The 22,919-nt window shown below is 45.3% G+C and overlaps 1 protein-coding gene across 5 annotated transcripts in view; it reads left to right on the top strand.

The window, feature by feature from the left end:
• The window catches only part of COL8A1 (collagen type VIII alpha 1 chain), a 106,363-nt gene extending 86,221 nt beyond the window's left edge, over positions 1-20,142 (top strand). For all 5 annotated transcript variants that reach the window (XM_068959915.1, XM_068959938.1, XM_068959931.1 and 2 more), the window contains 2 exons: positions 16,006-16,321; positions 18,198-20,142. In XM_068959915.1, the coding sequence (XP_068816016.1) occupies positions 16,009-16,321; positions 18,198-20,104 (2,220 nt within the window). In that variant the 5' untranslated portion in view covers positions 16,006-16,008 and the 3' untranslated portion in view covers positions 20,105-20,142. The remainder of the gene's footprint in view (positions 1-16,005; positions 16,322-18,197) is intronic.
• Positions 20,143-22,919: the final 2,777 nt, after the last annotated feature.

The following is a 22,919-nucleotide window of genomic DNA, read 5'->3' as shown; positions in this document are numbered from 1 at the left end:
TTATTTTCTCAGTGACTTTGATCACTGGTGATGCCTTTTGGGGTAAAAAGAAAGAGAAGAAGATGTTTCTATAGCTACTATTTTAAATGTATCCTTCCAAAACTGCATTTAAAAGGAGTGGCATTGCCACGTGGCAGTAGTTTCTATATTTTGCCTACTATTTTTTAAAAGAACAGAGGAGAACTCCGCAGAAGTTTGCCTTACTTCCCCTCTCTGTAATGTTGGTTTCAATAACTTATGACGGAAAAGGCATCAAAACAAAGAGCTACAAATTGCAAACATGGATGTCGTACAATCCCACAGATTATAACAACTCTCAGTTTTTTGGCCAGAACAATCACTGCTCACTTGTTATTAAAACTTAAATCAATGAGGAGGAAAGAAATTAGATTACAGCTCAGTTCTAACCAGATAGCTGTTAAATCTCCAGTATCTCAGTTGATTCCTTCACATGTTCCCCTCAGCTCTTATCCCAGCTTTTTTCGAGGCACTTTTTCCTCCAGACTGCAGCAAAGCCTCGGCTCTGCAATCCTGCTGGCCAGCAGCGTCACATGCTACGCCAGCAGAAGCTGCTAACAGAGACACAGTAATACCAACAAAGCTGACTTAGGAGTTTCTGATTTTTTTATTTGTATCCTTTTTTAACTGTTACAGCTTGTTTCGTGTGCATGCGTGGGGGTGTGTGCATGCACGCGTGCAGGCAGGGGCTTACTACCCCAGCGCAGTGCTCAAATATGCTGATGTGGCTGCTTCTCAGTTAAAAGCATATTGCTGTTCAGTAATCCTTCACCAATAAAGTGCCCCTCCCCTAACCATAGCCTAAATTGCACCTGGCAGCAAGCACTGGCCCCTGCCAAATGAGACTTCAAAAGTTTTTGGAGCTCACAAAACTGCAAACGCTTTTGTCGGAAACATCAGTCCCTGAATGACTTTAATACATAAGCGTGGTCCTTCAAGGAGCTCAGTCCTGCAGGATCTAATCGCCCTCTTATTTAATTTATTGAGAATTTTGCAGCAATTTTCAGGGCATATAGCTCAGCCCTAAAAAAGGCTCTCTAAGCAAACTCCAAGCCTGTGGGCTATACTATGGATTATCTCTTTCCTTAGGATCGTTAAGTAAGTCTTTCACAAAGTACACCAGAAATATTTTATTAAGAATACATGATTTCTGCTAACATTTGAAAATGTAAGTTTCTTGACCTAAGACAAAAGTAACTGAGAATTGAAATAGATCTTCCATCCCACCAAAAAATAAAAACATCATTTTAAGTATTGCTGATATCCATTCCTTTCTGGAGAAATAAGACTTTTCCTTCCTAGTGAAATATCTGCTCAGTAGATTTGCTTTTGTTTTGGTTAAGGCATGGACTGTACATAGCAGTGAACCTACTAGTAAGAGCCTGGTGGAGAAAGTTTGCGTGGAAGAATGTGATTTCACTTGAGTGCACTGATTTTTGTAACTCCAGATTTTATGAAGGTAGTCACTGTTGTCTTAGCTGCATCATCCTGGAAATAGCTAGCACCTGCTTCAACCACTCCTTTGAACAGATAGAAGAATTAAAAAACAAACAAAAAAACAGGTACCTGCTTCAAAAAAATCCGGGTTTAAAATAAAAAGGAGGACCGGGCAGGGAAGATAGAGGTGTTAGTTGACTAGCAACAGTAGATATGGACACTTTCAGATCCTAATCCACGAAGGGATGTGCGCATCTGGCCCCCTAATGGAGTCCACGTGCCTGCTTTAGGTGCCTAGACTCCATATATGTACCTAAGGAGAGTTAAGTGCCTCAGAGGGGGATTCACAAAAGCCGCTGTTTGGGGAGCTGCCTAAGCCAGCCAAATTGGAAAAGCTGAAGATTGCAGCTCATCCTAAACCCCAGCTCTCCTGTGGATTTAAGCACCTTCTGGTGAAGGAAGTACACAGATGCAAGTCCCTCTCCTCTTAGCTCACAGCCCCAAATCCTCTTTTGAAGGTGGGTGCCAATTTTTTTCTTTCTAAAGCTAAGCAGCCATCAGCAGCTGGAGCAGTTACTTACTCAAGCTGTAGAAGAGTGGGTTAAGCCTGCCCTTTATCAAAGGGAGTTCAAGCGCACGTTTCCTACCTCCTCACCATGTGCTGGGCACCAGGCTGTGGCTGACCGCTAGCAGGAGGTGGGTGGCGAGCACAGTGCACACAGCACATGCAAGGAGGCCTGGGGAGGACAAGAGGAAACGTGACTTCATCTCAAAGCCGGCCAAGCGCTCAGCAGGCAACTGGAGCCTCTGGTCCGCTCCCTACACCAAGAAAGGTTTGGGCATTTGGACCAAACAACCCTCGCGGAGGACTAGGTGCCTGCTGGCCTAGGCAACAGCTAACTGGGGACTTGGATTATGGGCTGAAGTGCTCTAGTTCCCCTCTACAATGCTATGTCCTTGAGTGGTTCAAAACCCACCTCTGCTTTGTAATGCTGCAGGCAGCTGCAGGGAGGATAAGGTCAGAGTTTGAATCAATTTAGAAGCTGCATAGCGACAGGCTCCTCAGCCCTTCACCGCTGGAGTAGTCCTTCGTCCTGACTGCGATAGCATGGAAATGCAAGTGGTGATTCCTGCTGCAGACATTTCATGAAAATTAAACAGAAGAGCTGAGCACTGACCTGTTTTATCGCCTTTATGTTTGTTCATCTTAGAGTTACCAGTGTTCATGGGTCCAAATTGCTATGATGAGTGCAATTTTATGTTGTTTCTCTTGGAGCAGACCTGGGAAACTTAAGTGAGTGATAGTATTAGCTGTTCAGTTCTTGGCTTTGATTTCCTTCAGCTCTTAGTTGGGTTATTCCAGGGTGAAAGCCACAGTAATTCCAAGTGCTTCTCACCAAAGCACATTGGATCACATATAGGAAGCAGATTCTGTCTCATGGCATCTTTGGGATCCATCCCAAAAGAAATTCCCGTCAATATATTGACTTCTGTGAAAAGATAATCTGACCACAACTCGATTTCTTAGTCTGCACAAACTTTTAAAGGACAGTGAGTATTTGCATGGATCCAGGATAAGTGTTTTTGTCTTTTTTAAAAAAGTATGTCTCAGAACTATTCTTTTTCTCTGCTGTGCTTTGGAGAGACGAGCCAAATATTTCCTATTAGTATTCACTGACTCAAACCTGTAGGGTGTGTTTCAAAACTCAGCTTGCAAGTTGTCTGATGGTGTCAAGCTACCTTTATTTCTGCATTTGTAGACTGAGAAAAGGCCTGGCCTCTGTGTAGGGTCTGTATGTGTTAACAAGTAACAACTATTTCACTCTGTGTCTCTGCCTGTTATCTAGTCAAGTGGTTGCGTGATTAAATGTACTTAAATAAGAACAGTTTTACCCGCCATGCAAGATGGAAAGACAGAAGGTCTCTAAGGGCAGATCTATTTGATATGACACAGCATGTATGCCGTTCAGCTGTGGTGGCAGCAAAGAGGATACTCGATTTTTTTGGTGGTGTTTGCACCCAGATCATAAGAGATTTACATCTGTAGATCCACTGTCAAAGATCCAGCAACATGCAGTTTGTCAGCCCATGATATGGCCCACAGAACAAATGCCCTTAAAAACTTAAGAGCCCAGTTTGTAAATAGTTTTAACCAAATGTGTTTGGCTTTTGTTGCTGTTTTATCTTCATTGAAACAGATAGCATGAAAAAAAATTACCTTTTTAGGAAATAGGATCATAAGATAGCATCTGCTTGATTTGTGTGAAAGGAACAGTGTCAGGTCACAACCAAGATCGGCACATCCTAACGAGTATGACAATATCTGTAACATTTGACAATAAAATAGCAAAATAACTGATGCTAAATAATTTTAAAACATCCTCCACTGATTTCTATCTGGCTGGAGTAGTCTAGTACGTTTAACCTTCTAAAGCAAGATAATTTCTTCCACCGTTTGATCAAAGGTAGGGAATGTATGCAAAGGGCAGGAATCTTTCTTTCTAATGGCAAATATCCTTCCCCCCCCCCCCAAAAAAAAGTCTGAGATAGCTTCCCCCCCACACCCCTTTCTTCTTCCCAAGAAAAAGATTTTGCAGACTCTTTAAAGTTGTTGTCTTATCTCCCTCGGACTGGGGCTTTGGGATTCTGAGGAGCTGTAAAGTCGGAACACAGCAGAGGAGAATAAAGGAGAGAAGCTGCTCTCTCGACAGGCTCATTAGAGCACAGTGAACAGAAACGTTATAGGTGGTAACAATTCCTCTCTGAAATAGAATCTCCAAAGCCTTTTGCTTTTATTAAAAAAAAAAAAAAGCATCATGAGGGCAAGAGCAAAGAAAACACGTTTTCTACACCATCAAAGTGAGAAAACGAACAGACAAGGCTGCGTTTCGCCAGTTTCAGAAAGAAGCAATCAAGCAAATTTTATGGCAAGAAGGCAACGTGTAACGCCTCGGGATTGCAACGGAGTCACAGAGAACAATAAATGGCTTGATCTTCATTTGAAACAAAGTACTTCAGATTCTTGCACAGATTTCTTGCTTTATAGCTGAAGAATTCCCAGGATTGTTAAAGTAAATGCTGTCCAGGTTGCAAAGTCTAAAGTACAATCACTATGAAGGGGCACATGAAATGACGTTTCTCTGTAACAAAGACGTCAACCAAAGAGCTAGCTGCCCAAAAATCAAAATCTTTTCCTAATGAGACTGAGATCTTGATGCCTTCTCAGGGATTAATCGCTTCCCTCTAGACCACCGTAAAGCACTTCAACTGACTCAGTATGCGTGCACTGCTAAAAAGAGGGGAATTCTAGTTCTAAACATCAGAGGACTCCTTGTTTCATCACTGATAATAAAGAGACTAAAACTAACCCCTTTCAAAAGGATCAGCCCTCCTGCCCCTAACAGGGATCTGAGAGATGCCGGAGCAAACGTCACAGGACATCAGGCCACCGCAGGGAGCCCTGTGCACTCCGCTCTTCTGGTGGCATTAGCCCACATAGGTAACCCACATCTCTCCAATACGTTGTTGTTAAGGGCAGGAGCTGCAGCTGTGTGCACGTAGCTCCACCATCCAGGTGTGTCACAGCCTGCCCGAGGGTGGCGGCCGGGCCATGCACAGCAGGTCAGGCCTCGTGCAGCAACTGAAATAGTATTTGTCACAGCCTCAAGAGCAAAAGATGCACAAAACCAGTTTCTGGCCACTTTTGCCTAGTCTCTGCAGGTGTGGTGCCAAGCATAGCTTAGCTAGTCAGGGGGGAGGGAGGGGGAGGAGGGGGCAGGAATCAAACCTACATGAATTCTAGATACCTGTACTCCTAACCCTATGTTTATTCCAACAAAGAGCTAGATGATTGTTACAGATGTCAAAAAAAAGATAGATTATTGTCATTACCAAAGGTACTTTTATAATTAGGAGCTTCCCCTCCATTGCCACTTCACAGGAGTGCGTTTAAGAAAAATACTTACTCAAGTACTAGTTTGCGTCTTGCTAACGTTAATGAATGGGATCTTTGCATACACTTGTAAGCGTTCCTAAACATAATGAGTGCTGCTAGCTTATGCAGTATTCCCCCTCTAAGCATTCTTCTTCGAGACACACAAGAAAACCCTAAACCAGTCTATGTTAGAACATAACATATATATAGCCCGAGTTGACCTCGTGTTCTTTAGGACTCAAGGCACCTTCACAAATAATATATTGGCTTTCAGTATATATATTTGGCTTTCAGTACAATGCTTTCATTATTCAAATGAGCAACTAAAAGTTTTCTGAGCAGTAAAACTGGCAGATAGCCTTTAGAAGAAGATTCTCTATCACTTCTAAGTATTTGCAGCGAAGTTTCAGGTTATATTTAATTTGATTTAATTGCCTCAGAAGGTGACAATCTCCTTCCCCCGCCTTTGCATCTCACTTACTCACCTCAAAGCTAACCCACCAAAAGAAGGCTTTCCTCAGAACAAAAGTCACCAGAGCCAGTGCAAACATCAGAATATACTGCAAAGGATGAAGAAATGGGGGGAAAAAAGGCAGAGAGCATACCTCTGTTCCCAGCAATACACAGCTAACCTGGATCAAGTGTAACGCTAAACTGTGCCCTTGGTTACTTCCACATCAGATTATTCACTTCTCATTGACAGCCACTTGCTAATTTGTGACTTGTCCACAAAGCTGTATCTGGCTAGACCAAGAGATGCTGAAATGGAAACTATTTATGCTTTTACTAGTAAGTGTAATTTTTTAGCAGGCGTGCTAGACACAGTGCTTTGTATTAGTATAGTAAAATACAGTGATACACTTCACAAATCATTATACCATAATAATAGGGACTTCTACTGCACGCTGCTAGCAAAACCTATCTTGGGGCAGAGTAAGACCAAGAGTGATGAGTGAGAGCTGAGACGGGAGGTTTCTAAAGACTGCCTGTAGCTCTTTGTCCACACTGTTTCGCAACCAGTAATCACCATCGTCTGTTATCGACACTTAGAGGTCAGCCTACTAGATCAAGCACTTTACAGTCTGAAATGTGCCTCCAGTTGTTTGTCTTTGCATTTATTTTGGGGCATGGAGCTGGCAGCAGATGTGAGCCCTTTTCATCCAAACAATCCCCAAACTAACAATGCTCCCCAGGAGACTGCTGGTTGACTATAAAAGCATTTCCAAGAAAACGCTAGTGAGCAACTCATTGCTAGTGGGCCACACAGAGCAAATCTGTTACATCTGATAAGGCAAATTCCTCTGATGGTGTCAGTGACCATGCCCCATGGGAACTTCTTCTGCAGGATTCAGTAGCAACATCACTTTGGAGGAGAGCTTAGTTCAGTTCACACATTAAGTAAACAGTTTGTGCTCGACCGCCTCGGCTGCCAGTGCCAGGCACGGCGCCAGAGGAGCGATTACGTGCTGATAAGCAGACAGACAGCGCCATGCTTTGATCACTTTGTGTGTTCTGAATCATTGGACTACGTGCCTCATACATCTAAATGGGGAGTGAGTGGCCAGTCATTCAAGTGCCTCCATTAAAGCCATCTTCCACTGAGACTGCAGGCAAACTGCTCAGAAAAGAGCATCAGGCAGAGGAAAAGGGTGTACTGTATGGTAGAGAACAGGAGAACGTATTGAAAGGCAGATATTTGCTAAATTGTACCTACCATTAATTCTAATCCTATAATTAAACTTGCATGCTTTTCTGCAAACAGTCCACTGACTAGGCTGGGTCTTCCTCCCCACCCTGAGGTCAAATGGCAATTTGTGCAAATACATGCCACTACGCAAAAAAAAGCTTCAGCCCTAGGGACTGCGGTCACCCAGCCGGCTCTGCCCAACTTGCTTGTCCTTGTCACAGCCCCCTGCGGTCTGACTGCAAGAAGCTTTCAGGCATTTTCCAGCAAACAGCTTCTGGGCCAGATCCTCAAAAGATATTTAGGAGACTAATGGAAATCAATTACTAGGGTCAGCGTGAATCGGTAATCTGAACATCATCGTGGACCTCGGGCTCAGCGTTTCTGTGCCTGAGACTCAGAGCGTCTGGAGATGCCAAAATAACCATGCCCAGGTGTGCTCAGAGAGGTGGTGATGCCTGCCTGGATGCACATAGGTGCGCTCACAGCAGGCTGGCCGTGGTGAGAAGGCTACAGACAGTATAATTAGGTCTGCATGGCCTAATTTCTCCTTTTTCATCATGGTTGCCACCAGCCCTGAGATTTATGTTTTCTTATACAGTTACACCTGTCTGTAAGTGTATGCAGATAGACAAGTGTGTTCGTATACATGTAGAGGCAGACACGCATGCATATATGCTCTTTGGAAGTAAGCAGCAGAGGAAATTAGGGGTACCATTTTCATAAGGGTAGTTAGGTGACCATCCAATCTGAGCACATGAAAAATGCATTTGGAGAAGACTGGGGTAGAGGCAGTTGTTTTATCCATTTGCGAATTCATTTCCAAAGATGAATAGAGATATCCCCCCAGCATCGCAAGAAAAGACCACATAATTATCACTGAAGCCAAAGTTAGGTTATTATTTATCAATTTAAGATTAAACCATTTATTTTAGATGTTTTCATACTTCTCTAGGAAAGTAACTTTAGGCACCATTTTGAATTAAAAAAATAGAAATAGGCATCCACCACATGTTGAATATTCCCTATTAGCAGTAGGTTTATGCATGTGTGCATTTAAAAACGTTTATTATGACAATCCTGGTTATGACTGTCTTAGATTTACTAAATACCACATGATAATCAGTTACAGTTGTTAGACCTGGAGCAAAATATGATTTGATTTACTTTTAACATACTGAATAATAGCTGTTTCTTGGTAATCTAAATTGAACACAGATACTCAACACTACTTTGTTTCCTTGGAGGGGGCAGTGAAAAGGAGGGAGAAAAAATTCCCGAAACTCTACGAGTTTCACAAGAGACAAGAACACAGGATTACCTTTAACATCAATCCTAGTTTGCCGCGACCTCTCTTTCCTACTGCATATACAGACCATTATAGATCCACTAGTAAGGCAAACTAGCTGCCTGCTAAAGAAACGGGTATTACCTTCAATGCAACTGTAGGCATGATTAAAGGTAAAACGTTGAAGGATCCCAAACTTGCTTGGGCTAAAGTCAGGCACAGAACAACCATTTTCTCCTAAAAGCATGACTAAGCCCTAGCACAGAGATTGCTCTCTTCCTCACCATCCTTGCATCCTTTGCTGCTGAAAATAAAATTCAATGCAGCTAGTCTCATTTTGTGTTTTGAAAGTGCTTAACTTACACAGCCAACTTCTGTCCGGTTGCATTTTTTTTGCCTTCCTTTTTAAAAATGAGGATTAGTGCCGAACTTTCAAAAAGAAAACCCCTAAACTAAGAGTTTAATTAATTTGATTGCAAATTTGAAAACACATGTCCAAGTGACAAAGTCTTGTTTGGCACAGAAAGACAGAGTGCTTTTCATTCAAATGGCAACGTGTGTAATAAATGGCAACAAAAGCAGTGAGCAAATACAAAGTTATTTGGCTAGTAGAAGGTTGCTGGGTTTTTCCACCCCTCTGGAAATACGAGTTCCCTCCTAGACGTTCAGTCTCCATGCAGTACAGAGTGTCCTCAGACCCCTTCAGAAGGTACTCAGAGACTGACAAATTAGTCCTCAAAGGAGCTCTGTGATGCAGAGATTAATTTTAAGTGAAATTAAGTTTTGAAATTATGCCTTTGAAAACTGAACAACCATGAGCTACTAGAAAGATCACCACCCAAGTCATTTATGCATTACTGCACTGCTTGCAAGAGTGAAAACACCATGTGCTTGACTTTTCGTGTATAAAGACATCCCCCCATGGAAGTCACTCCAGTTACTTATTAGCATGAAGTGGAAATACATGAACTAAGGCCTTGATCTGATGCTCCTTCTTTATAGCTGCTCCTACCAGCTGGCACCAAATTTCTTTGGAGAAGGCTAGCTGGCTTACATAATTAGTTTACCAATGCAAAACACCTTACAAATGCCTGGTGGTGGAGCTATTGCTTTTCAGCTGGTGGGACTCTAACCAAGAAAGTTTATGGTAGATGCATGCACGTGTGTGCTTGTATAACACCTAGGGGGGTTAAGGGAAAAATATTGTGCAAAACAAACTGTGTAGGTTGTTTGTTATCAAAATAATGCTAAAAATGAAGACAGCAAAAACAGTCATTACCTTGTTGCAGACTTTATAGCTGTCTCTTACAAGCACTTTTTTGCACTCAGTATGCGTGGACCCATACCTCTGTCTGTGAGCTTGGGGATACCAAGGGAAGTCTCTACTGAGGGCTACTGAGAGTCTAAAGCCACAAGCTCTCTGTAACGTGTTATTCCTCACACATTGTAACAAGCTGTTTTTATTTCCATTGCGTTATGCTGTCCCTGCATGTCACTACATGACAAAAAGATTGTGGTGATGTTTATAAAGTTTGGGGGGGATTGGATCCCTCTATCCCCAAGCTAAGAGCCACCCCTGGATACACCGTTTTAGATACTTGGTAATAGTACGATCAGTTACTAAGGATACTCCAGGAGAGGAATATTGCTATCCACATTTGATCTCGAGCAAAAAACCTCATAGAAAATTTTGCCTTTTCCCACCAAATGCTTTTAGTAGCCTTCTGAACGCACACTCTTCAGAGTCACTACAATTTGTTTCACGAGTTTAGCAATAGTCATTTTTCCATGCAGAAACCTGAGAACTAGCAAGTCCGGCCCCTCTGTGCAGCAGGAAATGGGTCCCTGTAAGTTTAGGTAGCTCCCATAGAAGGTACCTGCAGGGCAGAGGAGTTCAGGTCACTGAGATCTACTCGTCATGCCTCATGCATCTTCACAGAATCGCAGCAATTCACCGATTAAAAATCAAGATGTGAAAAATTAAGCCTATAGGCTTAGTCTCAGGGTGAATATCTTAGAGGTTCTCAGGCATAGGAAGTTTCATTTAACTCAAGAATTGAGAGCAATTACTTCCCTGCAACAACTGTTGAATCAAGGCTTGGCTTTCACTCTTTGCAAGACCACCTATGATTTCAAGTCCCATGTAGACACACATCACTGTTTCCATACATTCTTTACACAGTTAGCTTAAAACAGCCACTATTCCTTCACGCTAATTTAAGGATTATGACCACTGGTAGATTTTGTTTTGTCTTCAGCTTCTACTGACAACTGCAGATAGTCAGAGGGAGGTCCTTTCTTGTTTTCTCAGAAGAAAAGCTCTGCCAAAGAGATGATTGAGAAATGTTCTCACTTGAGCTTCGTACATAAAAATGAATTTTTTCAGGGACGAGCAGTCTCTCTCACCCAGAGAGCAAACCACATGCATTCAGACATAACCAGCTGAGTGCTGTGGTTTAGGATGATTTTCCTCTGCCCTCAAATTCCTTGCCCCACCCTAGGTAAAGTGAAGCGTGTCTTAATCTGAACAATCAGAACAAAGTGACATGTCACACTGCATCTGCTAGAGCAAGAGATACACACTGACTCTGAAGCAGTAAGTGAAGACAGTGACTTTTCCTCTGTCTTTCTTCAGACATTCAAACAGCTAAGGTAAAAAACTGCGTTTTCTCCAAAGGTGCACACATGCATGGATTTACCTGCCATAACACATAGACACATACCCATCGCTTTCTGACAGAAAGCCAGGAAAATCTCATTCCAAAGCTAACTTACTGCTCTGCTGACACATACCTTTGAAAACTCATTGGATTATATGACACAAACGTGTTTGGAGATGATCCCTAAATTGCTGAGATTAGGGTGAGGGGTGTGGGAAATCTTATAATCTGGCCGCATATTCAACACAGATTTTTTTCTCCTCCTCACTCTGGTATTTTCCTTGAGTGCTGTCATCACTTGACAAACCTATTTTGCTATTTATGAGTTCGGTTAGACCCCTCCAATACTTAGAAGCTGTACGCTTCTTTCAGAAACCAAGAGCAAGAGTTTCAGTAGATCCTAGGCATTTAAAGATGTTGACAGTCTTCTAGTGAGGTGTTCAAACTACAGGTATGTGCCCAGGCATTCAGAAACAACCTGCAGGGCAGGAAAAAAACCTTCAACTTCCCTCTCTACATACATACATAATTTTTTAGAGAAGCTGACCAGGATGAAACAGGCAACGAGCTGCAACACTGAAGGCCGAGTCTAGCAATCCCTCATGCAGGCTCGCCTTATACCAACAGTACCCGACTCATCTGCCAGCTGGATCCACCACAGCGAGGCAGCTAGCACTAACGGTGTGGAGCCTCACACACTACCTTACCTTACCACATTTCCCATTGAGGCTAATTTTGTCTCATCCCTCCTTCCCTTGGGGGCAGGGAGGAGAGACCAGCTGTAGGGCCAAACCCCAACGCTGCTGCCCGTTTTCCAGTGACCCATGGCAGATCCCCAGGTGCAAGTAGCTCATGCGAGGACGCCAGTGAGGCCCCGACTTCCTTCCACAGAGACGTCGGCCAAGTCCCAGCTAGTCCCAGGCTGTTCAGTAAATAACCCCACACCTTCCACCTAAGTTAGTTGCAGGCACCAGCCAGGCCAAAAATCAATAGATTAGAACCAATTTGCCATTTCCAGGCCACACTGTTTTCATTATGATGAGTCAAAAAACGTTAAAGGAAACACAGATGTAGTGAGATCATCTCATTTTCTGGAACCTTCCTCTCTCTTAAAAGTCTTGCCTGAGTCCCCTCAAAATTTCCACACACAAAAACACCCAGTGTACTGCATGGTCACGTCTGCTAAATTGCAGGTGGGTTGCATTATATTTGGCAGGGTAAGAGCAGTTCAGTCGCTATCAATTGGAGGTTAAGTTCACCCTGAACTGTGGACAGACTGGTGTCTCCCCATAGGAATTTTTCTCAATCATTTTAAACAGCTCCCACTGGAACACAAAAACCACATTTTGTAATAAAAACAAAAGAGAAAAATCAAATCCAAAGGAATTTTAATTTCTCTCTCCATTTATGCCATTGAAGTTTTTTTTTTTTTGTTTAATAACTGGCCACCAGAAGAGCAAAGCAGCCAAGACATTAAATTAATAACTTCAGTCTTCAAAATCTGCTCTGCCCTTCTGCCTTTTGTACTTCTAGGTTTTAATAACAATCCCAAATTATCCCATGTCTTCTAATATATTTTTAAAAGGTTTTCACTGCATTTCACTCTCCACACAGCCAAAGCTTTTCATTTACAACAGATGCAGGGAAAGCTGCAAGTTTTTCAGTAGCTGGGATTTTCCCTGCAAAGTGAGACAAGCGTCACCCTATCCAAGTACAGACAGGCAAAGATGTGGCCAATTACTAGTTATGGTAAGGAAAGGAACGCAACCGCTGACAGAAGTGAGAGTGCAGAGCGCCTAAAACTAAAGATGCAGCTACAGGAGGATAGTAAGTTAGCACCTACCTATCAGTGAGCCACAGACCCTTTGCTCTTGCAAGTGATTGCCATTGAGTTCTAAGCAAAAATAGCTTCATCCTAAGGCCCTAATTGAGCAAAACATCCAGCTGGGTACTAAAGGGCACATTAATCTCAATTGAGATGAAGCACTTAAATGCTTCGCTGAACAAGGATGTACAACTGAGCTTGAGTTTTAGCTACACTTATAAATTCCTCTCCATCTGGGCTCTGTTCTTCCTTGCCACAGGGCAGCTAGTTACATCCGACACCTTGAAGTTTCTAGGAGTGAAACTGGAAATTCAGTTGTGTAACATATGCTCCACCTAGTGCTCATTCACTAATATTTCATCATCTTTCCTGTTTCATTTCATCTTTTGTCTAGTTCCTTTATCGATTCAGGATCATTATTGAAAAGATTCATGAATCTGCATTGTCCTGGTTATTTCAAGAATAACAACGATACTACAACAGCTATTGGAGGAAACAATGTTTTGAAAGACAAAAACAGGAAAATATCAGAATCACAGTTTCCTACACAATTTTAATTTAGCCTCCATTTACACCTTCAGTAATGGTCGTGTTAGTTTCTGTTGAGAGAAGAAATAAATTTCACAGCATAAGAAGAAATGTTTTAGTAGAAGCATTCTCCAAATGCTTTGTTAAGGCAAAATGAATTGAGAATTTGAAGCTCTAGAAGGCACAGATGCAAGAGTAAAAGATAAGGAGAAAAATCTAAATGGAAACTAACGGTGCCATCCATTAGCACTGGTAGCGGTGATCAGTGATCTCAGTGATAACAGAAAACAGTCAGAGAAGAGGTTTCTCTGTGAAACTCAGCAGCAAAACTCCCAGTACATGAACCAAACGTCACAGCGGTTAGTGGGGAAAACGTGAGTCACAAACACTAGGTTCAATTCCTGAAATGCCACTGACTCACTTCAGGAGCTCAGCAAGTTTGCTGCTGCTCTGCAGCCTATTTACACCCTCTGCTACCAGGCACACATCTCCCACAGACATCCCACCCTCCTGAAATACTCTGGGGTCCTTTCAGGAAAAACATTGTACACCGCATGGTATTAAAGAAGCTAGCTACTGCCCCCTCCTCCATAACTATCCTTCCTTCCCCAAACTCCATCTACCTTGCTCATGTTGCCCACACACTCCTCCAAGGATGTGCCACCGAAGCCTTCATAGGAAGGGCAATGTCCACTGCCAACTTCAACCACCACAGGGTGCCGCTGTTGCCTGCAAGCACCCTAAGGTGAATGACAAGCACCTCCAGCTTCAGGTTCTTCTGCCCGCAGGCTCTGCGCACCCTGCCAGTCCCAGCCCTGCTGCAGCCCCCAAGGTAGGGGAAGGAGGCCAGCGCACAGCCACAGTGTCCCCTGGGCAGGAGAGCCCAGGCCACGGCACCCAGGCTGCTGCCAGCCCTGTGGGCAGGCAAGCTCACACTGGGGCTGGCCTCATCCACGGCAGGAAAAGAGAGAAAGCGTTTCACTGCAATAGGGGTAATACATGCATCCTCGGAGCAGCCTCATTACACCTGTGCTCAGCAGGCCCCAGCTCCCCCTTCAGCAGCTGCTGGGGAAAAATCCTGATGAGCCATTTGGCAAAGCTCTGCCAGTGTGTGGGGAGAGGCTTTCACCACGTGTGCGGCTTGGATTTAAAGCATCTTTAAATGGCAGAAGGGGGTGAAGGGGGGAGTGAATGGCATCAGACGTGTGCGTTTTGAAAGAGTGTGACTTGACTGCTACACTAAGTGGTGGGACAAACTGCAAGGTAATCCAACCGTAGGCTGCAGAGAGTCTGCTTACCACCTCAGGAGGCTCCCAAATCTGCACTTGTTGAGGCAGTTCCCAGCTGCTGATTTACTGCTCACCTGCTGTTAATGCCATTACTGCAGAAAGCAAAGTGAAGACTAACTGGGACAAGAAGTCACAAGCTTACATTGTGATAAGGAAGGGAAAGAAAAAGGCCCTGTTGTAGCAGGAGGGCTGGTGAAGCTCTGGAACACAGATCCTGCAGCAGAGGAGACTTTTAGAAAATAGTTAAAGGAACGTCTCTCAAGAAACCCTGAGTTAGCTGATCTGCCAGGAGGCAGTGATGGACCACCCCTAGGTGGCCCTACTTTTCTGACTGAAGGCTGTAACAGGATTAAAATACAGCTTTGGGGAACTGGCCAGAAGCGTGTGACACTCGGAGCCCTGCCTGTTCTGCAGCCACAGAGCACAGCCCTAGGTGCAAATTTAAGCTACAGGAACTGAGCTTTCATTGCAAGGGAAAGCACAGCAGAGGTGTGGTTCATAATCTATTTCCTTTGGGCAAAAAACATTTAAGAGATCCCCACATGCCTCCAAATGCTCTCCCCTGTGCAGGAGCTTGCTGCAGGGCTCCACAAACCATGTGCCGCTGCACCAACACAAGGGAGAGAGCAGCAAAATTGCAGCTGGGGGTAGGAGGCAGGGGGTCCTGTGCAGGGAAACTGTACAGGGAACCACCGCTGCGGGCTTACGGCAGGGCATAATCAACACAGGGGTGTCTTCCTGAGGTGGCAAACAGCATACCACAAGAGCTCTGAGAGCTGGGAGCTACCCCTTTCCCTCAGTGGGGCAGAAGCCAGAACTTTAGAGACGAGTAGGTAAGGGCCGGCACGATTAGCTCTCCTCTGCTGTCTGAACGTTGCTGTTCACACTGCTAAGATGTGCAGCTCGTGAGCGCTCGTTTCCTTCCCGCTCCTTCCAGTGTGCCCCAAACAGCCCAGCCCAGATTGCTCTTAATTTCCAGTCCTTAAGTCCAATTTCTGCACCACAGCTCTTATTTTTACCAAGACACGCAGCACAATGGAAATAAACTATGGGGGTGGCAAAAGTAGAAGAGGAACTAGATTTAATATAAAACTTAATACGGACAAGGACCTTTGCGGTAACGGTAGCATCTGAGTAAGAGTTTACAATGCAAACAGACGCAGGCCTGCCTATCGGATGGACAGCCACAAAGATGATGCATAAACCACAGAGAGTTTGCAGAGTTTCAGGCCCAGTTTCTGGCAGAACATGAAGCCACACTGGTCACCATGGGAAAAATGCGCAGTGCAAAAACATTTTCTGCCAACTGTGGGGGGTGATTTTTTTTTTTTTTTTTTTGCAGGTCATGGCTCTGCTGCTAGTGCCTGTGCAGCTGCTGGCGGTGGCTGTCACCATTTACTTGGAACTGGTGAGATCCATTCAGGGCGGTGTCTATTATGGGATCAAGCAGTTGCCACCCCAGATGCCCCAGTACCAAGCCCTTGGACAACAAGTACCTCACATGCCACTGGGCAAAGAAGGCATCCCAATGCAGCACATGGGCAAGGAGGTGCCGCACATGCAGTACGGGAAGGAGTATCCCCATCTGCCTCAGTACATGAAGGAGGTCCCGCAGATGCCTCTGCTCGGCAAGGACATGGCTCCAAAGAAAGAAAAAGGTAGGCTTTGTCCGGCCAACATCAGCCCTGCACACTCATGTGCATCTCCCCACCGCACTGTTTGCCCTGGGTAAATAAGCAATGGGGATCAGGGCTGCTGCTGGCCTGACGCAGCACTGAGCCACTCGGAGGGCTGGCTGGGTGTCTGAGGAGCAGTGGGAGGAAGGTTTATTTAGGTGCTCGTCTGGGGCTAAGAGAAACCTCAGAAATCCTCCCACCTGCAGAATACTCTTCCAACCAGGACAAGCCATGTCCCAGGCAGACAGGCCAGGCCCTGGCTGCAGGTGCTGGCCGCTGTCACTGCAGCAACTAGACACGAAATAAGACATTAAGAGCCTCAGGACTTCAGCTTAGAGTTTATAGAAATATTACAGTTTTGTCCAGACTCTATAACTTACAGGTTTGCAGATAAAAACACAGAAGCGTTCGGAGTCTGAAGTTATTTTTCTGTAAGCTATGTATGGGAGTAATTGAGCCATTGTATGTACAGGGTATTACTGCACAAGTCTGCAGGTATGAGTATTTTCAGTATTCAGTAAAGGAGGTTTGAAAATTATCAGAATCCTTAAGAAAACAACAACAGAAGTCAAAAAAACACAGGGCAATCAGGAACTCTGTGTCCTAAAATCCTGGTGGGGACAGTGAGCCTTTCCCTGACCTTGGGCTCCCTGGTTAACTCTTTGCCTTTTTTTAAGGGTTTGGAGTAACCACCACAGCCTCGACTGGGCTCAGTGGGAAATGGAAGAATTCAGGGCCTATTTTTGGAGGATCTGAACAAATGATGACTGACTGTAGTCAAACCCACCCATCCTGCGAGCAAAGGAGGTTTTCAGTGTGCATAAGACACAAAATGGGCAGAGAGGGAGGGGTTCTGCCCTGCAAAGAACAGTTAATTCTCTTGCCCTGAAACCTCAGCTGTCCCCTTCCCCTAAACTCCACATTTCTTACTTCTTCATCCATTTTACAGCAGGGGAGAACCAAACTTTCCACTTTCCACAAAAATCTGCAGTTTGAAAGGCAACCAGCTAACCCCCAACACAACCACTCCCAAGCAGCAGCTCCCTTACCCTGACCCAAAATGCTAAATGTTCACATTCACTGGTAAAAGCATGGCTTTTGACAATCAACATGTTTTGTGAAGTGTTATAGAGATGGCTGTAATTAGCCATGGCTCGGCCAAAAAATTTTGGTAGCTTAGCAATGCCAGGTAAAAGCTGTAGGTTTCCAGTAGCATTTTTACGTGAACTAAGCTAGGTGAAAATACAATTATACCTGCATAGAAACTTTTGGCTGATATAACCTTGTTTAATTGATCAGGCTAACATAAGCCCCCCTAGCAAAAGCACTTTTACGCTAAAACTCCTCATGTAACAGAAAAGCATCAAACAGCTTCTTTGTCCTTCTAATGTTTTAAAAGTAGATTAGCCTATACTAATACGGACCAAAAAGCAGAATGCCCCTAAGTTCAAGGTTTTATTTTGGGGGTGTTTTTTTGTTGTTGTTGAACTTTTTTTTTTTTTTTTCATTTCATCACTTACCGGAAGCTATCTTGAAAATGAGCACGTGTATGTGGAAAACGGTAGTAAAGTGCAAATGGCTTTACACTACAGAAAATAAGCAAAGATCATGCAAAATAATTATTTCATGGAAACAAAACACATGTGTGTAAATTTGGGGTATGCAAAACAGTAAGAAGATCGTCTTAATCTGAAACATCAAGCAGTAAATTGCTGGGCAGCTCTATGTTCCCACCTACCACAAAACCAAGAGATATCACAACAAATGCATTCAAAACTGCCTTTGTGTTTTTTTCAAAAGATGAGATTACAATAACCTTCTGTCTCCCCACCTTTTTTTCTTTTCTCCCCCCACCCAGAAATGCCGGTACTCAGTCTGAGAGGTGAGCAAGGTCCCCCTGGTGAGCCTGGACCAAGAGGGCCACCAGGGCCACCAGGATTACCAGGTCATGGAGTGCCAGGAGCCAAAGGAAAACCGGGTCCACAAGGATATCCAGGAATTGGGAAGCCAGGTTTGCCTGGCATGCCTGGGAAACCAGGAGTCATGGGGCCCCCGGGGCAGAGAGGGGAGATGGGACCAAAGGGAGAGGTTGGGCCCATGGGAATACCTGGGCCCCAAGGACCACCGGGACCTCATGGACTTCCTGGTATAGGAAAAGCAGGTGCTCCAGGACTACCAGGACAACCAGGACCAAAGGGTGAGCCTGGGATGAAAGGGCCCCCAGGAGCCCCTGGAATCCCAGGGCCAAAAGGAGAAAAAGGCATTGGGATTCCTGGTTTACCAGGGTTAAAAGGTCCACCTGGATTACCTGGTCCTCCAGGCCCAGTAGGACTGCCGGGGGTTGGGAAGCCGGGAATGGTTGGGTTTCCAGGCCCTCAGGGACCGCTAGGTAAACCTGGCCCCCCAGGGGAGCAAGGGCTACAAGGGCCCCCGGGGGTACCAGGGATCCAAGGCCCACCAGGCCTGCCAGGGGTTGGTAAGCCAGGCCAAGACGGCATCCCTGGCCAACCTGGCTTCCCGGGTGGCAAAGGAGAGCAAGGTTTGCCAGGCTTACCGGGGCCCCCCGGCCTTCCTGGCGTTGGGAAACCAGGCTTTCCCGGACCCAAAGGTGAGCGCGGCGTGGGTGGCCTGCCTGGCCCCCTCGGGCCTAAGGGAGAGAAAGGACATGTAGGGCCACCAGGCATGGGAGGGCCTCCAGGGGAGCCGGGACAGCCAGGACTGCCGGGAATCATGGGCCCCCCGGGTGCCGTCGGCTTCCCAGGACCAAAAGGAGAAGGCGGACCTGTGGGGCCGCAAGGACCTATTGGCCCAAAGGGGGAACCAGGCCTACAGGGATTCCCAGGAAAGCCAGGTTTTCCTGGGGAAGTAGGGGCCCCCGGGCTTCGTGGGCTGCCGGGCCCCACAGGGCCCAAGGGTGAAGCTGGTCAGAAAGGCCTGCCGGGCCTGCCAGGCGTCCCAGGGCTTGTGGGGCCCAAGGGTGAGCCAGGGCTCCCCGGTGCCCAGGGGCTCCAGGGTCCCTCGGGGATCCCAGGCATTGCAGGACCCAGTGGCCCCATCGGCCCCCCGGGGCTGCCGGGGGCCAAGGGGGAACCCGGCCTGCCCGGCCCCCCTGGCTTCCCCGGCGTAGGCAAACCCGGTGTGGCAGGGCTGCAAGGCCCCCCGGGGAAGCCCGGCGCGCTGGGCCCCCCCGGGCAGCCAGGTCTCCAGGGTCCCCCCGGCCCTCCTGGGCCCCCCGGCCCCCCCGTCGTCATCCCACCCACACCACCGGCCATCGGACAGTATCTGCCTGAGGTGGGGCCCGGGGTCGACGGTGTGAAGCCCCCCTACGGCTACGCGGGCAAGAAGGGCAAGAAAGGCGGCGTTGTCTACGAGATGCCCGCCTTCACCGCGGAGCTCCTCACCCCCTTCCCCCGGGTCGGCGTGCCCGTGAAATTCGACAAGCTCCTCTACAACGGCCGGCAAAACTACAACCCGCAGACGGGGATCTTCACCTGTGAGATCCCCGGGATTTACTACTTCGCCTACCACGTTCACTGTAAAGGGGCCAGCGTCTGGGTGGCTTTGTTCAAGAACAACGAGCCGCTGATGTACACCTACGACGAGTACAAGAAAGGCTTCCTGGACCAAGCTTCCGGGAGCGCCGTTGTTCAGCTGATGCCCGGAGACAAAGTTTACGTTCAAATGCCATCCGAACAGGCAGCAGGACTGTATGCCGGGCAATACGTTCATTCGTCTTTTTCTGGATATTTATTGTATCCCATGTAAAACAAAAATCAGACCAAAAAACAAAGTATCAAAACCTTTCTTCTCTGCTTCAAACTTTTATACCATGAAAGATGCATTTAATGACCATTTCGGACCATCTTGTACAAAAAGAATAAATACAAAGTTTAACATTATGCACAGCTAGTTATAAAAAAATGGTGTGGTGAACATATTTAAAGATGTGTATCAGGTTCATAAACAGTTGTTTTGTACCCAATGGGGACATATTAGCTGTACGTTATATATTTCTGTGATACCATGCTTACTTCATTTCATTCACAATAATACAGTACTAAGGTTCAAATCAGTGTACATCACTCACTCCTGTTGTGTATTTGACTGATGCATTGATCATACTCATAAGATGAAAACAATAACTTAAAATAGAGTAAGTCAGCCTCAAATTATATGGAAAAATTTGAGTGGCTTTTTATTTGTTGTCTTTTTTACAGCAGGACCGCCTGACAAGTAAAGGTTCTCTTAGCTGGAGATCTTTATTTCCCTTCCCCCCCATATAAAATATTCCTGCAGTTTTCTCCTAAACAATACATGTATGACGGAAAATAAGCATTGATGGCCTAACTACTTCCTGAGCGCCTTCTCCAGCAGTCCTTGGCCTCAGACCACTGCCATTGGCTTCAGCACACATTGGACTCACCTCCAAGTGCAACAGCACTCAAAAAGCCTCCATACGCATTTGCAAAGTTGAAGTAGGCGAGGTAGCTCAGAGACAAAATTTTCATCTAAGGGTTTCATGTTCCCTTTATGCCACGTGATGAAGACATTTTGGCCAACACATGGCAATATAGCAAAGAGGTATAAATTTGCTTGGACTTCAGTACTTGTGCTAAGAACCTGCCATCTATTTGCCTTTTAAGAGGGTACATGTATTCTGCAACCCAGTCAAAATCAAGTCAGTTTGCTCTTCAGTGACTAGCAAAGTGGCAGTAGCTGTTTGCTAATTAACTAATTTGCTATTTGAGATCAACCAATAACTTTAGCAGCAACACTGATCATGCAAATTGATCCGAGAACTTCATTTCATGAAAAAGCTGATTTCTGATCCGCATTTGTACGTTACCAATTGTCTAGGAGAATCCGCAGGCCTCAGACTTGTCTATATGTGGGGAAATCTACTTTTATGCAAGAACTCTCTGTTCATCAATGGTGCTAATCTCACCTCAAAAGTATTAATTTAAAAATAACAGTGTACTTTTCTGTGTTTCCCTGTACAGTGCTGCACATCACACACTGTTATGTTAGTTGAAAAAGTTAAATACTCATCACTTCTTCAGTGTCTTAGCTAACGCTATCACTTTTGACTCAAAATGAACTAGAATTTTCATGCAGAACTAAAATTGGATTTAACTGGCATTACCATTATTTAAATGCAGAGTTTAATGCAGTCTTAACATTGACTAAGGACTCCAGTGATATAATGTGGTGCTTGATCTCAGAAATTTCATGGAACGTTGGCAGGAACGGACAGTTTACCAGACATTGGTGACTTCAGTGTGCTTCCAGAATATATGAGATATGTCGAAAGCAAATAATTTTGTATTTAAAATTTTTGTACTGATTTGAAGAAAATATCTTATTAAATATCTTTAAAAAAAAAAAATTCTCTCTTCATTAAACAGAACGGTTAAAAGGAACATTCGACCCACTGAATTCATACAATCAGACCACAAGGACCCTTTGAATCCATTAAACAAACCGATAAGAAAAAAATTACGACACCCTCATTACCCCCGACTCTGCTGGCAAAACTTACCCCAATGCTGCGGGAGGAAGATATTGCGCTGGCACTGCATTTAGCAGCAGGTGGCGGCTGGGGAGCTGGGGGACCGCACAGAGCAAGGGGCTCCCTGCAGGCAGCCCACAGGTGCCGGCACGGCACGCAGCCCTTCTGGCGCACCAGCACGGAGCAGGCCGGCTCAAAAAGGAGCATGGGATGGGGTGGGGGGAGCTGAGAAGTCAGAGGCCTGCGGAGGTGCCTGAAGCGTTTGTACTCACCTCACTGACCAAAGGCAGCTTCTGGCTGCACATGCCAGGAGCTGCACACTGTGTTCCCAGCTTTCTCCATGATTTGAAGACAACTTTTCCTGTTTTTCCTCTGTTTTTTCACCCAAAGCAAGAAGCTGGTGTGAAAGAGACAACCAATCTGTCACTGATCTAGGCTGCTACTCACCTGCAGACTATAAGCCACAGTGCACCTCTGCCTGATCTCACCTCAAAGACAGGCATTTCCTCCAAGCTGTTGAACTCCCAGAATGAATGCATTAAATATCCACTTGAGGCAGGCAATTTTTTTCAGTCACCCTCAGGCTCTCTGAAGCCAGTGGCTAAGCATCTCCTCTCTCCTCTCTATCTCATTTTCACATGGCAAGGGGAAAGAAAACAAAAGATCAGCAAAGTATCCCAATCAGTGTCTTCTGCTTGACCCCCATCTGAAGGCTTGCATCACACGTCATCTCCTCTTTTAAAAGTCTTTTAGCGTTTCCAGTATGACAGGTAAGGTTAAAAAGCCCATTACTGTCAAGACATCACTATCAAGAGGATGCTCTTGATTTTACCCACAAATACACATCCCAGCTTTGCTTTTCCTCAGCCTGGAGTGATGTTTCCACTCCTAGTGCAGCGTGACCTATCCGGACTGCAAGATTTTCAGTCCTGTTTGCCCTACCCACTGCAAAAGTTTGTTCTGAAACTTGATAACACATCTAACAACAGTATATTTACTTCACACAGCACTAATAACGGGCCTGGACACACACACACAACTGACCTTGCAAGAATAAGCCTGAGGGCAACA

The sequence above is a fragment of the Struthio camelus genome, chromosome 1, assembly GCF_040807025.1.
Source record: "Struthio camelus isolate bStrCam1 chromosome 1, bStrCam1.hap1, whole genome shotgun sequence".
In the NCBI taxonomy this organism is placed as follows: Eukaryota; Metazoa; Chordata; class Aves; order Struthioniformes; family Struthionidae; genus Struthio; species Struthio camelus.
Note: the sequence above shows the minus strand (reverse complement) of the source record. Positions and strands in the feature narration are given on the sequence as shown.